Below are 16,783 nucleotides of genomic sequence, written 5' to 3' on the forward strand. Positions count from 1 at the left end.
AGAGCGATAATGTTTCCCCCGTTATAATCGCATACAATTACATGCCTTGACATTGATTTATTTGTTCTTTATTTAGCCTCTCAGATCATTTGCCAACTGTTACTGTACAGAATATTCATTTCATGTTGTTGTGTGTTTTGTTTAATCGCTGGCACCAGGGAGGAGGAGGAGGAGGAAAGAGGAGAAATTGCGTGCTTTGGTAAAATGTGATCTTTGAAAGTGTGAACAAACTGTCATTGTTGATTCGTTGAACGTGAGCTGTATGTGATTACATTTTGTACGCTCCCAGAGTTTAATTATCCACTAAGGACTGTACTGTGTGTGCTGTGGGGAATGAACAGAGGGTCCAGTTCTCTCTCAGGAGAGAGAGGGTGGGCGTCCCATGTGCCGGTCGCGCATTTTGGTTGAAAACAATGACGTGGGGGGGGGGGGCTCTTTTGCAAAGAGGTGGTCAAAAGACGATTGACTTTAATTGCATTTAAGTCTGTGGGTCTCTTATCCCGGGGCTTATTTGGTCTCATTTTGCCTCATTAAGTCTTTGGGGAAATTCTCCACAGTGCTTGTGGAAAGAGTTTCATTTGATTAGGCCATAAACAACCAAAGGGAGGCTCGTTGACATCTTTAAGACCCAGCCCTCTTTTGTTTTGCTGCTCTTGTTGCTGACCTCCCCCCTCCCCCTCCCCCTCCCCTCCCCTCCCCACTCCGGCAGGACTTAAAAGTATTCCCAAAAGCTTTTATTCTCCCTTCCCCTCACCCCTCTCTCTCTGCCTCTCCCTTTTCCCTCTGCTTTTGTTAAAGACAGCCTCTCATTCACTCCCAGCCTCCACCCCTCTCTCTCTCTCTCTATCTCTCTCTCTCTCTCTCTCTCTCTCTCTCGCTCGCTCGCTCCGTGCGCTCATCTTCTCCTCAGGCTGAGCGAGGAGGAGGGTAGATGCGCTCACAGGAGAGTTGAAGGGAAGACGTTGAGGCGCTCACAGCTCCGGTCGCTGTGTTTGCTTTTCTCTCTCCGCTCGAGCGGCAACGTGATCCAAGCGTCGGCAGCTGCATGCTTTTCTCCCCCTCCGTTCGTTCACTTCGTCTCTCTCTCTTATTCTCTGGCTTGTCTTCGTCCGCAGCTATATCTGCCTGCCTGACTTCTCTCTCTCTCTCTCTCTCTCTCTTTTCTCGTTGGTTCGCTCCTCCTTGCCGGCAGTGCAGCGGAGAGAGAGCGAGTGCGTTGACACTGGGACCACTGCTACCTGCTGCCTGGGGATTAATGCGCGCTATGAATACCTTGAGTCTAACGTGTTGTTTTGGCTGCCGGTGAGCGCTCTCGTTCCCCCTCTTGGAGGAGTCGTTGGGAAGAGGAGAAGGAGAGGAGAAGAGAAGGGGGGGGGGCGGTTGGAATCTGAGTAGCCAGGACGTTGGGAGTGCCTCTGGACTAGAAAAACACAGAGACGTGAACCAGAGAAAGGCAGAGAGAAGATTGGACAACCTCTCCGGTGAAAGGCATAAAGGAGAGGGCTGAATAAACTTGGATGCTGGCGGCGAGGAGCAGGGAGGGAACAACTACCTCTTCGCCTCTACTTGGACAAGGCTTTATTTCTCATTCAGGAACTGACAGGAAGGCACAACGGAGAAAAAAAAAAGCCAACAACATCACCCTTGCTGATGTCTCATCTGCTACCGTTCCTCTTCTCTCACATTGACGTGCGTGTGTGTGTATGCTTTATCCTTCTCCACACTCAGAAGTGCCACTGTGTTTCGCTGCTCACCCGTAGCCGTTCAGGGTAGACGGTGACTCGAGCCGAACAGGTCAAGCGTGGACTGCGCTTCTTTGCCCTCCAACTTTGCCCCCCTCCCGCTCCGCTGTTCATCGACCCAAACCCCCCCCCGCGGCATCCAGGGGGGCGGTCACTGACCCCTGCTGCGAGCGTGTCCGGGCTAAAGGTTGTTGAACCGTCGGGCGGACGGTCTTGACAGGAGGGGAATTGTAAGAGAGAGAGAGGGAAAAAAAAGGACAAGCCCTGTGCCCCGCGCTTCTGGGAAGCATATGGTTTAGTGAGCGGCGGCCAGCTGCTTTCCATCCACCCTGCTAATTACGCTAACGCGGACACAAGTTGACTCGGTGACGGCGACTGCTTGGCGGCTTGCAAAGGGGGGGGGGGGGAGCAGCCTAGCCCTCACCGCGGTCGGACGTCTCTCCGCTTCCCGATCCAACCTCGTGGACAATCAACCCCCTCAGGGGGCGACCAGAGCGGATACAAAGAAACGGTTGTGGGTTGTTTTATTTCTGTCTTTCTTTCTTGGAAGTGTTTTTTTTGTCAAGACGGATCCCTGAGGCTGATGTACGCCTCAGCACAGACAAACGGGAGTGGCTAAACGACCCGGCGTCTTCGCGGCGAGCAGCGAGCAGCCACGGGACGGCAGACGGAAGGAGAGATGCTTGTCTGTCAGGTCGCAGGGAGCTACTTCTGACACATGCTGTGTGCACCAGAGCTTGACCGGGGCTTGTGAAGGCTGCTAACAAGGAAAGGATTGGGAGAGAGTGCTGGCGGAGGGGGGGGGGGTGTGGCGGTCTAATTACTGACCCGGGTCAACGAGAAGAAAGGAATGGATTCGCACTGTGGATTTACTGTCGCTCTGCTGTGGAGGTTCACCTGAAGGATTTCTTACCAACGTTCAAATCGCGAAGTGTCAGCTTAGGTTGACACGCACACGCACGCGCACACGCACACACACACACACACGCACACGCACACGCACACGCACACACACACACACGCTCACATAACACAACAGCATGTGTTAATAGCAGCACTCACATAAATCTACACCTGTGGTCATGTTGTAAGTATAAACCACTTCACACACAGGCACACCACACGCACACCCACACGCACACGCACACACACACACCCCGGGAAGGCCATTACTTGTCTTTTTCCCCCAGCTAATGCAGTAGCATGGAGGTGGGGCGGACAGGTGGGGGGCTGTAGGAGCACAGCAGCTCCCAGAAGACCCCTTTCCTGCGCCCGTTCTTCTCCTCCTCCTCGCTCCCCCAAATGGATGTTATTATTATTTGGTCCAGAAATGCGTTGCCTGGAAACCGCTGAAAGCTCCTGTGAAAGGAAAGTGTGACGGGTCGCACAGCTGGAGCCGCAGCTGAAAGCTGTGACCCCTCTCTGTGTTTTTTCGTTTTTTGTTTGCGTAACTTCTATTTCTCCTCGGGTGAATAGTCCAACAAAACCGCCACCATTTTCCCCAACGGGTCTTTGGGCGGCCAGCGCCGCCCTCCGCGGGGGGCCGGCGCAGGCGTCACGGCCGCCTCCTCCTCCTCCTCGGCGCCGGAGTGGAGGGGCTCCCCGGAGTGGAGCATGAGCGGGTGCCGCTACCCGTCGTCGCCGCCTCAGGAGCGGGAACGCATGTACCAGCACAAGGTCTCCCTGGTGGTCCGCTACTTCATGATCCCGTGCAACATCTGCCTCATCCTGCTGGCCACCTCCACGCTGGGCTTCGCCGTGCTCCTCTTCCTCAACAATTGTACGTTTTTTGGGGGGGCCCCGAGCGCACGAACACACACACGTCACGCACACACACACGCAGTGGTGGAAAAAGCATTCAAATGTTTTACTTGAGTAGAAGTATCAATACTGCAATGTAGAATTACTCTGTTGCAAGTAAAAGTCCAGAATAAAAAATGTACTTGAGTAAAAGTACAAAACTATAGGTATCCAAATGTGCTTAAAGTACCAAAAGTAAAAGTACTAAAATGTTTGAAAATAGCAGATCTACAAGCTCACAACGCGTCACATCGCGACGCGTTGTGAGCTTGTAGATCGGCTATTTTCAAATAGCCTATGTATAAAATAGGGCTAAAGTGGTTAATGTATGTTTCATAATATAATAATTTACATCTGAAAGGTAACTACTGTGGTAACTAAAGTTTTTAAATAATTGTAGTGGAGTAAAAGTACAATATTTGCCTCTGAGATGTAGTGAAGTAGAAGTAAAAGTATTGGAAATTGGAAATACTCAAGTAAAGTACAAATACCTCAATTGTACTGAAGTACAGTACTTGAGTAAATGTACTTAGTTACTTTCCACCACTGCACACACACGCACGCACGCGCACACAACTCTGGTCTGCTTTTGCTCAGTGTTGCACCATGCTCTCCTATTACATAGAACAAAATACCGTGTCACTTCATACTTGTCAGAATCTGATTCAGAGTCTATTTTATTGTCACATCACGGGTTTGCAGGTGTAAAAGAAGTGGGTGGAATCAGCTTTTGTCCAAGCTTCCATCATTCATAGTTTTCAGAAAAGAAAGGGAGGGGGGGGGGCAGAGAGATGGAGAGCAAGGAGACTTGCAAGAAACATGGTTGTTTTATGGTTGATTTTTTAATTTATTTTTTAGATACGTTTACAATTAGAAAAAGATTGAGGTTGGGGTTAATGTTAGGATCAGACATTTAGAGGTTAGGTTTAGGGTTGGTCGGGTTGTAGATTTTTCCCATTTTATACTTATAGTTGTGCGGCGATGGCGCGCGCCGTAAAATGGCCGATCTACAAGCTCACAACGTGTCGCGAGCTTGTAGATCTGCTATTTTTTTCGGCTTTAGACTTTGCGGTTCAAAATGCCCCCAAAGAAATCATAAATCAATCATAAAATCGGCTTCCTGAAATGTTGATGTCCTCACAAGTATAGTAATACAAACGCGTGTGCGTGTGTGCGTGTGTAATAGAGAGAATGGGGTTGACGTTGTGCCACAGAATGCCTGCGGGGACAAACCTACGACGGTTCGTGCAACCCGAACGTCCTTGTCGAAAATGAGTCCGCCGGAGCCCGCCCGCTGCCCCCCCCCCCCCCTCCCCCTCTCCCTCCTCACTTGACCCCTCGCAACCAACCCTTATCTGCACCACCCGCCGGCCCGCAGTTTAGAGACATCTCAGCAGCTAAAGTCACCCTCCGTCCCTCCCTCCCTCCCTCCCTCCCTCCCCATCCCACTCCATCCTTCCTTCTCTCCCTCGTCCGGCGGGCCACTGGTGGAAAGTAACAAAGTCCATTTACTCAAAGTACTGCTACTTAAGTACAATTTTGAGGTACTTTTACTTTACTTGAGTATGTCCTTTTATCTATAAGTTATGCTTTTACTCCACTACTTCTCGAAGGAAAAAATATTGTGCTTTTTTTACTCCGCTACAATTATTTGACAGCTCTAAGGTACTAGTTACTCGCAGATTTAAATTAATACAAAACATACATTAACTGGCCCGGACGGCTGGCGTAGCGGTCCGGGCACCTAGGCCGCTTATGCGTGCCGCGGGTTCGAATCCCGATCTCGACGACCTTAGCTCCGTGTCACTCCCCATCTCTCTCTCTCCCCATTTCCTGTCAGTCTATACTGTATCTATCAATAAAGGCAGAAAAAGTAATAAATACATGAACCTATATGTTATACTTAGGCTATTTGAAAGCTTCCATCGCATCACATCGCACTGTGACACGACGTGACTTTTACTTACGTAACAGAGTATTTCTACGTCGCGGTATCGCTACTTTTACTTGAGTAAAAGAAATTCTTGAGTACTTCTTTCCCACCGCCGCTTCCCCTCCTTCCGTCTATAGCGGGCCCGCTGATATGTCCCCCTCCAAAGCCGTGGCATTTACTTTGAACTGTGGGATAAAGTAGCCCGATTAAATGCCTTTGGAGGAGGGGGGAAAAGGGCACTCCCATGGGGTACGGATATCACTCCCCTGAACCCCCATCTAACTCCCTCGCCACCCCCCACCCACTCTCAGCAGTTATCGGCCTTAAATTGTCTTGGGTAGTGTGGTGGGCTCCAATCTCTTTCCACTCTTTCCACTCTCTCTCTCTCTCTCTCTCTCTCTCTCTCTCTCTCTCTCTCTCCCTCTCTCTCTCTCTCGTGGTCACTGTGGTGACACTTAGCGTTTTTAGGCCCCGCAAAACGAGTGACCTTTCGGAGAGAAAGGGAACGGCGCCGGTTGGTGCCGTGCCACTTCACAGCTATTTCATGGGCGTTCTGTGCGAGGGTTGTTGTTGTTCTGAGAGAGAGCTGCCTGCGGGAACGGAAAAAAAGAAAGAGAAAAAAAAACATCTCTCCTGGCTCTGTCTTAACTCATCCGTCGCTCTTTTTTTCCCTTCTCCTCCTCCTCCTCCCCCTCCTCCTCCTCCTCCTCCACCGCTCCAACAATGACAGTTTTCCCGGCAGTCCCTTTGGATGCTTAAAACTGTCACCGCGAGCAGATTGAACCAAACACCTTCCGCATCACATTTAACACGCAGGTGTTCTACTGTACCTGACACTTGCTTCCCTTTGTTATTGCTGACTTATATTCACTGTTTAGGATTAGACAGAACACACACGCACACACGCACACACACACACACGCGCGCGTGCACGCACGCACACACGAGCTGTCACCGGTTATGAGTGTGTGTGAAAGGTGAAATGTGCTCTTAACACTCCCCAGAAACAAAGAATTACTCATGCAAAGACTTTTTTGCAGAACACTTTCCCTTTGGCTAGCAGTCGCTCGGTGGATTATAGCATCGCAAACAAAACTGTCACGAGGAGAGAGAGTTCTTAAATAAATTGGCTAGGCGGAAGGAACCCTGAAAAACAGCCATTTCCATGCTGTAAGGGTTGTGACAGTGATGCTTATTTATTTATTTATTTGTGTTATTTATTAAAGCATGATGTTCTTCGGGGGATGATGTGACGTCTGGTCTGCGTGCCGTTGTTCCTCCGAGTTATTCAGCTTTTTTCTTTCTATTCTAACTTTTCTGGCTTTTGAAATGAATTACTCTGTAGTATGACAGTGTTCCTGGCCAAAAACAACTGATCTACAAGCTAACAACGCATCGCTATACGATGCGTCGTTAGCTTATAGATAAGTTGTTTTTTCGCAAGTGACACCCTCGAGCTCTTTCCCAATTTTTTGTCTCTTTCTTTTCTGTGGCTGTGATGTTTTTCGAATCAATTAAGTCTCCAAAGCCCTGCTGCTGTATTAGATCTTGATTAGAAGTAACCTTAAAAAAACACCTTTTTGCAATCCTCAAACCTCTCTCTCTGTCTCTCTCTCTCTCTCTCTCTCTCTCTGTCTTTCTCTCTTTGTCTCACATTCCCTCGATCCTCCCGTCTCATCCTGACAGAGGGGGGAAGTTCATTTGTAACCTCGCCGTGTTCAATTTAGGAATCAATTTAATCCAGACAGATTCTATTAGATTTAAATACAAACTCAGTTTAGAGCGCAGCCTCAATCTGACAGGGATTGAGCGAGCGAGAGAGAGGAAGAGCTGGAGAGAGAGAGAGAAATGGAAGGAGCACTATTTATAGCTATACTGGTAAAATTCAAGGTGATAATTTAACTGAGTGTAGCAAGACTACGAATCCAAAAGTGCAGCTATGCAGGGGTGTGTATAACAATTATAACATATTTCATTATCAGTCTTTTTTGAGATACCTGACTTCCAGAGTAATCGGGACGACGGACAGACCAATACAGTCAAATCTGTGTTAATGTATCCATTTGTACAAATGGACCCTTATGGGTGCATTTGTACTCTCTCAGAGTTGCAAATGGATTTTACTAGGAACCAACCAACATTGCCATCCTCTAAGCCTTGTAAGGCCCCTTTAAGGGTCCATTTTTAAATCTCTCCGAGTTAAATTGACACTCAGGATTTCGCCGTGTTGGAGGACAGCTGGATGAGGTGGGGTGGGGGAAGGTTGGGTAGAATCTCTGATTAGCAATTTCCATTGTCACAGCGCGGAGCGAAGCATGTCCACACACACACACACACGTGCGCGCACGCACGCGTGAATGCTCGCCAATCCTGTTATAGAAGAGAATATATCGCATACATATTTACGCTCTATAATCTCAGGCAGATGCTTAAATGTCACGGTCAGACATGTATCGACCTATAGAAGATTTGGGTTGACTGATCGCCGTCTTGTGACGTTTGTTCGTGTGCGCACACGCGCACACACACACACGGACACACACACACACACACACACAGACACACACACACAGACATATACACTCAGGAACACAGGCTTTGCCTGGTGGAGAGAGAGAGATGGAGCGATATGTTTATGGGAAGACCTTATCTCGTCCTTTGGTTATGGAAATGAGAAGAAATCGTTTTGGTTTATCTAAACGTCTCCGTTCATCATTCTCTTCTGTGGCTCTGTGGAGCACCTGTGTTTGCTTTTGTGTGTGTGTGTGTGTGTGTGTGCGCGTGTCCGTGTGTGTGTGTGTGTGTGTGTGTGTGTGTGTGTGTGTGTGTGTGTGTGTGTGTGTGTGTGTGTGTGTGTCTCCCCTCTCCCTCTCTCTCTCTCTCTCTGTGTAAATATACACACTCTAGTGGTGTATACATGTGAGGGAGTGTGACAGAGTGTGTGTGTTTTGTGTTAATGGCGTACCTACGCCTGCCTACATTCCACTTGTGCGCTCTCCCGGGCACGTTGCCTTTTTATTTTTCTATTTTTCTAAAATCCTCCCAGATGGAAATCAGTTACTGTCATGACTGACTGGAAAACAGCCTCAGTCGACACTTCATTATTCAACCTCTACAACAGCCTCGCCTCTCCACTCCTCTCTTTCTCTCTCTCTCTCTCTCTCTCTTTCTCTCTCCTTCTCTCTCTCTCTCTCTCTCTCCCTCCCTCGCACTGCTTGCTTGCTTCCGCAAGCCGCCGGTGTTGACAAGTCATTTTAAGTGAGCCTAAATTTAAAACTGGGCCGCGTGACGACGCGTTGGGATGCCGATGGGTTGTTGTTGTGTAGGCGAAGAGGGCGAGCGAGTGCAGAGAGAGAGAAGGTGCGGCGGCTCGGCTCGCCTCCCGTCCATGATGATGATGATGATGATGATGATGATGGAGCCCCGGCCTTTATAAGCAACACTAAAGTGAACTAAACTAAAAGGAACGAAAGTGTTAGCCGAGTAAATGATGTGATGTCTTTTCACCGTCATTCATTAAGCCTGATTTAAAATAGCCATTTTCGCCCTCTCTCTGTGCAACAGACAACGGTGGGGTGGGGGTGTTTGCTATGCTGCGGGCGTCGCAGACAGACAGCTCGCCGCGTCTCTGCTTAGTGTCTGCGACCGGAAGAGCGCAGATGGTGTTGGAGTTGGAGGAGGGAGGGTACGGGTGGAGGTATGGGGACACACACACACACACACGCCAGCCGGGCGCTGCGCTGTGTGCCGAGCCGGTTGCAGGCAGCCCGTCCGCGCCAAAGCATTTCGCTCTGTTAACCTCACGGACGACCCCCCCCCCCCCCCCCCCTCTGTTACCTCTGTTACCCAGCATGCCTCTGTCACACACACGCGCACACATGCGCTCTCTTCTAACCTCATGTCCTCCTCCATCATGTGACATGGATCTGTTGCTGGTGGCCTTGGTTGGTCAGGTTCGGGTGATTTGAGTTTGTGTTTGTGCTCTTGTTCTGATATGCATCTTGCTATCCCGTGAACATCACTGTAACTCGTGACCCCCTGAGGGTGACTGCATGGGACTTTACACTGAAAAATCCTGGTGTCCTTTTTTCTTTTCCCTTATCTCTTCCAGAGCATTTTCCGACAAACGTGAGGTTAGTGTGAGGTTGAGGTTATGCATAGTTTTTGTGAGGTTAAGGTTAGGGCTATTAGTTAGGTTTAGGCATGGTTTTTATGAGGTTACGGACGGTTAGGGCTAAGGTTAGGTTTAGGCATAGTTTTTGTGAGGTTAGGGTTAAGGTTAGGTTTAGGCATGGTTTTTTGTGAGGTTACGGTTAAGGTTAGGTTTAGTCATCGTTTTTTGTGAGGTTAGCGTTAGGCATATTGCGAAAGCGTGAGGAAGAAGTTCGAAGCAGGGAAGAACTGCCAACCACAGTGACTACTGGCCAATCACAGTCTTCGTTGCGTGGCGTAGAAAGGAATAACGCGGTCAGAGCAGGGAGATATTACACTCATTAGCTTTAGGCAGTACTACTTGTCAACCAGTAGATGTCCTACCCGACGCCTACCATGTCTAAATGTCCCAATGGAATGTCTCCAACCACTAGTTGTACTGTGTTAACGTTCTCTACCATACAGATTGGTTCTAACGTTTTATTACATGAAAATACCTTCCAGATTGGATATCCTTGTGAGCGTCAGTCCAGATTTAATCACTGGACAGGGGAGGTCATGTTTAACAGTCTCCAGGAAACTGACGCCGCTTATGTCACTATCCTCAGGGTGTTAGTGGGAGAGAGACGTCATGTCATTTGATACAATAGGGGGGGAAGCAAGTGATTGATTCAGCATTTTGTTTGGGAGATCAGGGGGGGAGGTGTAGTTATATATATATATATCATGGAATATATATATAATGGTATATAGGTGTCGTGGAAACCTCGTACTATAAGCATAGTTTTTGTGAGGTTAAGGTTAGGGTTATTAGTTAGGTTTAGGCATGTTTTTTGTGAGGCTACGGACGGTTAGGGTTAAGGTTAGGTTTAGGCATGGTTTTTGTGAGGTAACCTTGTATGTCCAAAATTGTTACTTTTCAGGAAAAGGAAAAAAATAACCTGTAGTTATGTAGTTATTATTTAGTCACAAGCTCGTGTTAATACTAAAAATATTTATAAAACCCACAAACGCACTTAACCATTTTCACTTTCAGTTTAAAAATGTTTCATAATAATCATATTTTTTTCCCCGCTACTCTTGCACTGCATTCTTGTACGACGAAGTAGGGCTTCCTTTAAGAAAAAGAACATTAAAACAAAAAAATCAAGTTGAAACGTAGATCGTCTCTGTCGGGTGGAAACCTCACATGTCCAAAAACTGTTACTTTTCAGGATTCAAATTCAGAAATAGCAAAAGTATCAGATCGACAAGCTCAAAACTGTGTTTCTTCGCGCCGCATTTTGAGTTTGTAGATCTGCTACTTTCGATGCTTTTGCGTGTCTGATCAAGTAGGGCGTTAATTCAGGGAAAAACACAAAAAGTTAGAACATGGAGTTAAGAGGTTTCTTCCTGCCAGCGAGCGTATCAGTCATTGAAGCATACTCTGGTACCTGTCATCACATCTGTGAATTTTTTAAAGACGAGCCCCATCTTTTTTTTATATAATAACTGCCGAGCGCTGCGCTCCAGAGTCCCAGGTCTCATTTTTCTGTCATGATGTGAGAACAGTCTCTGTGGTTTTGGGGGGGAAAGAAAATCATATAAAAAAAACAACACAAAAGACAAAACGACAATGTCTGTGCTATCAGTGAAAAGATGTCCCCCCCTGCTGATTAGCTCAGCTGGGTTCCTCCTGGACTCAGACACACCATTAGAGCATGTTTCACACACGCACAAGCAGTGGTTGGAAGAAGTAGTTTTACTCAAGTAAAAGTAGCAATACCACAATATAAAAATACGCTGTTACAAAGTAAAAGGCCTGTATACAAAATTTGGCCTGAGTAAAAGTACAAAAGTATTGGCATCAAATTTATGCTTCAAGATTCCACTTCACTTCACAAGATTTTTTTCGAAAGTTTTCAGAAATTGCAGATGTACAAGCTCGCAAGGTGTCCTGAACTTGTAGATCGGCTATTTTTGAATAGTATCAAATGGGGCTTAATTGGTTAATAATCTAAATCTGCAAAGTAACTTGTAACTAAAGCTGTTAAATAATTGCAGCAGATTAAAAAGTACAATATTTGCCGCTGAGATGTAGCGGAGTACAGGTTTAAAGTATTAAAAAAATTATAGAAATACTCAAAATTGTAATTAGGTACAGTACTTGGGTAAATATACTTAGTCACTTTCCACCACTGCACAAAAGCACGTTGTCTATGTCTTTCCTCTCTTTTTTTTTGTAGCAACTCAATTATTTGGCCTTCACCCATGGGACGCCCCACCACCACCAAAACTAAAAAGCTATTTCTCTCTGTTTTTATCTCTTCCAGACAAGCCTCCTCACGTCTTCACGCCGGCCCAGCCTGCAGATGGTAAGTCCTCAGTGAATCTCTCTCTTCATGACCGCCAGTGTTTTTTGTGTGGGGGAAAAACGTCTGCAAATAATGACCTCAGGGCCCCCCGGAGCAGGCTGCCTTTTGAAGTGGGCAGTCGGGGGGCTCTGCTCTGGGGGCCGCGCATCGCCTGCCCCCGGTGCTGCTGCTGCTGCCTCGCTTCACGTTTTTCACTCTTCACTATTCTGCACTGGTGTGGCGGTGCCGCGAGGATTTTGCAAATGGGCCCCCAATTAATAATTCTAAGATTTTGCAATAACGGGTGGGGCGTGCACTCCGAACATGCATCTGGTTGTAGAGGGGAAAACATTTTGAGGGCCAAGGATAGACCCCTGGGGGACACCAGCCAGACCCATTGTCAGCCTTCCCGATTGGTCCCTGACTGACTAACCAGCAGGCTCCTTCTGCCTTGTTGTTCTACCCTGGTTCAGTTCAGTTTTTTGTATTTTCGGATAATGGACACATAACATACGTAATAGCAAATAACATTTCACAAATTGCCACTATTTTCCCAGCAGTGTCCAAGAGTCCGAAAAAAGGGCTAGGGAGAAGCACTAGGCTTGTCGGGCCCTGCCCTGGTTGCGCCTTATGGTTGTTTATGTGGGACTTTCTAAAACATTTAAAAACATAATTCATGCCCAGTCACTATACTGCACCTGAGATGTTCCTTTTTACTCAGACCAAGTTTAAAATAAGAATTGAATACACTGAATATCAATACGAAGCAACTGAACAATTTCCATTTCAATGGTATGGTGGATGGAGAGAAAGGATTTTTGTCCAACCGTAGAAACGGCAACCAATGGGTGCGAAGAGGAGCACCAACCACGGGGGCGGGACTTGACCAAGGGGTCAATTAAGGAGGGGGTTTAAGTGGTTTAATTCCATCAGATGAGGCATCGATGTAACGGATTGCAGATGGCAGCTCTCAGACGGCTGCTCCAGAGAGCTGAGCTTGCAGCCGTGTGTGCGCGTGCGTGTGCGTGTGTGTGTGTGTGTGTGTGTGCGTGTGCGTGTGTCTCTCTCTCATGGTCCGTTGATATCCAACCACCATCGATCTTTCCCAGTCCTGACTTGCCCCGTTGTTGACTGTCTGCAGGATTATTCTGCAGCCCGGGCATGTCACAACAAAGCCCTCATCTCTGTGTGTGTCAACAATTACTGCAGCATGGGGGAATCACGGGCGCTCTGCTCTCTTTTAGCCTGGTGTATGCATCTTGTGGTCTGTGCGGTCTCGACAGTACGAGGAGCCTGTCGAGGTCTTGTCAAACGTCACATCGTTTCATGGTTTTATTGCAGTCCGAGGAGCGGCTCAAAAGAGAACAGAGTGGATCTGATCACCAAAGCCAAGAACTTGCCCCGGCCGGCTCTTCTGTAATTGTCTTTGCATCTGTGCACTCTGTCAGTGTATAGTTACAAGATGTTGGAAGTATACTCAGTCCCTCCACGCACCATTTGCACAGGCCGCAAATGAGCAGTGGTGGAAGAACTACTCAGAATGTTTACTTAAGTGAAAGTAGCAATACCACAACATAGTTGCATTTGGGCAGAAACCTTTTTCAAAAGTAGCAGATGCGCAAGCATTTTGGACATATGAGGTTTCTACTCGACAGAGAAGACATAAAAATACTCTGTTATAAGTAAAAGGCCTGCATTAAAAAGGTTTACTTGAATAAAAAGTACAAAAGTATATCGGCAACAAAACAAAAGTAGGCTACTAGCAATGCGCTGTGAGCTTGTAGATCAGCTATTTCCGAATAGCCGACGTATAAAATAGGAGTAGAATTTTAAAGCGTCCCAAAAAAAAAAGAATCCTCAAGTAACGTAAATGTACAGTACCTCAAAATTGTACTTAAAGGGATACTTCACTTTAGGGCCGGGGACACATTTAAAAAAAATATTAAAAATAAATGAAAAAAGTTATGGAAAATTCATGGCCCCCTCACGCATTAGAGTGTCCTACTAATGTGTGAGGGGGCCATGAATTTTCCATAACTTTTTTCATTTATTTTTAATATTTTTTTTAAATGTGTCCCCGGCCCGAGAGTGAAGTATCCCTTTAAGTACAGTACTTAAGAGTAAATAAATATACCGAGTTAAGTTCCACCACTGGTTTCAGACCCACACGTCTGACACTTTTTTATGGTTTTTAAGCCGAGTGTTGTTTCCAGTGTGTGCTCGTTGAGGCCGGCGAGGTGAGGTCAGGGTTGCCAGATCTGCATATTATAAGTTCCCCACAAGATTGTATTTGAAAATAGCCGATCTACAAGCTCCACAACGCGTCGCATCGCGACGCGTTGTGAGCTTGTAGATCTGCTATTTTCAAATAGCTGATGTATATGTTAAAGTGCTCATGTGGCCCATAGTTGCTTCTTTTGGGTTGGTTTTCCTAGACCTGGTTGCTTGTTTCCCTCACAGAATCTGGCAACACTGGGTGAGGTGAGGCTATGGGGCCACCTCTGTCAGACCAAGGCTGACGGGTTGGAGGAGGTGTGTCAGAACTCGGGTAATTTGTTTCTCTATCCTTTTTGGTGGAGGAAAAAAAAAAGCGACAACAACATGGAAAAAGCTCTGCCACCCACTGAACTCCTCGTCCTCCGCGGGTGAGATGCTTGCGTAAGCTTCTGCTGAGTCTCTACAAACAGTTGGCAAGGAGAAAAAAAAACCAACAAGGGTACGGAGTGCAGTCGCTCATTTGGAGCTATACTGTGTACTCAGGAAGGGCAACGAGCGTTGCCCTCGATAACTTCAAATAAACCCCCCCCCCAACCCGGTGGTGGAAAGTAACTAAGTACGTTTACTCAAGTGCTGTAACTTAAAGTACAACTTTGAGGTACTTTTGCTTTACTTGAGTGTTTCCATTTTTCGAGACTTGATACTTCTACTCCACTACATCTCAGAGGCAAATATTGTACTTTTTTTTACTCCACAACAAAAAATAAAAAGCAGGCAGGATAATGAGACACTATTCTGTGTGAGTGATGGATGCTGACGCCCCCCTTCTGTTATAAGAGCCTAATCCTGGAGGGGGGGCGCGTTTACAGCCTGCCGTTGATAATCTTGATGTGAGACATTTACAGCCGTTGATATTTAAGCCTCTGTTTTGTGAAATCTATGATGTGAAAAGATTTAATTAAGATAGGACGACTAGTCATAATTAAATTCTGCCTCTCTCTCGGAGTCTTTGCTTTAGTCTCGAGAGCAAGGCTCCGGGAGAATAAATTACAGGCGCCATTCACCCCCCCACCCCCCCGGTTTCCCCCCCAGTGGAAGTGAGAGAGGGCATGGTTTTGGGGGGCTAGAGTGCTAGTTTGCTCGAGAGCTGACAGAGAAGGGGAAAGTTTTCGCCACTTCTTATAGATTGACGGGGACGTTTGCCCTAGGACATTGGTTCTCAAAGTGGGGTCCGGGGACCCCCAGGGGTCCTTGGGGGGGGGGGGTACCTAGCAAAATGTGTTAATATAGCATCACAATAATTTTAACCACTTTAACCTTTTATACTTTGGGCTATTTTAGAAAAATCGTGAAAATGTGTGCAAACCTTTGAAAATATGTTTTTTTAACTCTCTCAGTGCCAATTAAATAAAAAAAATATTGCGAACTGTTGCCAACTGTTTTCGTTTTTTTTTTTAAAGTAAAAAAAAAGTGCTTAGGAAGCGAGATACAGCCTTTTTCAGATATAGGTTAAACAAAGAGTGGATGGAGCTGCAAATCTTCAGATAATGATATCTTGGGTTCTGAACACTTTTTTCAAAAAGAATAATATATATATATATATATTTTTTTTTAAACTCTGGATTTCTCGTTCTGGCACTGAGGGTATAACCCTAAAACTCGGGATAACTCGGGGTCTGGCACTGAGAGAGTTAAAGCGAACATTTTTAACTCAAATCTTTGCTTCTGGGGGTCCATGGCACAACATATTTTGAGATGGGGGTCCGCAGGCCAAATACATATCGTTTTGGGGGTCCTTGACATGAAAAAGTTTGAGAACCACTGGCATAGGATGTCAGTGAGCCCCGCCCGCAAGCGCTCTCTGCAAACAGCACCTCTCTCTGTCTCCACCCTCCTCCCCACCCAGCCCTCCATCCTAGATCAAATCGCACTTTCAATTCAGATGTTTATTTTGTGTCTGCCGATGCCCGGGTATCGTTCCCAAGGGGCAGTAGTGTGGAAGAGCTAGATGTTTTACTTCAGTAAAAGCAGCAATAGCACCATATAAAAATTCCTGTTACAAGTAAAAAAGGTCCGTATTCAAAGATTTACTTGAGTAAAAGTACTGTAAGGTATTGTTTTGCATCAAAATGTGTTTACAGTACCAAAGTATATGTCCTCAATAAAATTGTGCTTAATTGATTCATGTATTTTGTAATAATAAAAATCTAAATCTGCAAAGTAACTAGTAACTAAAGCGGTGAAATAATTGCAGTGGACTAAAAAGTACGAAATGTAATTCTAATTTCATTTATTTGTTGTATTGTGGTATTTCTTTTATCTGTTCAAATCCTGTTTTTATTATTCACTGAAAAATACCTGTGTAGGGGGAAAAAACTGCAATAAACAGATGTTTAAAAAAATTGAAAATAAAAAAATACTCAAGTAAAGTAAAAAATACCTCAGAATTGTACTCAAGTACAGTACTTGAGTAATTGAATTTTTGCTACTTTCCTCCACTGTCGAGGGGGGTTCTGTTGTGGGTGAAAAGATATATTCGTGGGAGAGCAGGTAAACTAAGTGCAACCTCAGCAGCATCCCCAGCGGGGTTTCCTCTCTCTCTCTCT

The 16,783-nt window shown here is 46.3% G+C and overlaps 1 protein-coding gene across 1 annotated transcript in view; it reads left to right on the forward strand.

Moving 5' to 3' along the window:
- Positions 1 to 16,783, forward strand: part of LOC308097323 (agrin-like) — a 419,134-nt gene that overhangs the window by 144,136 nt on the left and 258,215 nt on the right. Inside the window, 1 exon segment of the mRNA XM_080445056.1 lies at positions 11,940 to 11,981. Coding sequence (XP_080301182.1) covers positions 11,940 to 11,981 — 42 coding nt within the window.

The sequence above is a fragment of the Gymnoscopelus braueri genome, assembly GCF_963280865.1.
Source record: "Gymnoscopelus braueri genome assembly, chromosome: 12".
Lineage (NCBI taxonomy): Eukaryota > Metazoa > Chordata > Actinopteri > Myctophiformes > Myctophidae > Gymnoscopelus > Gymnoscopelus braueri.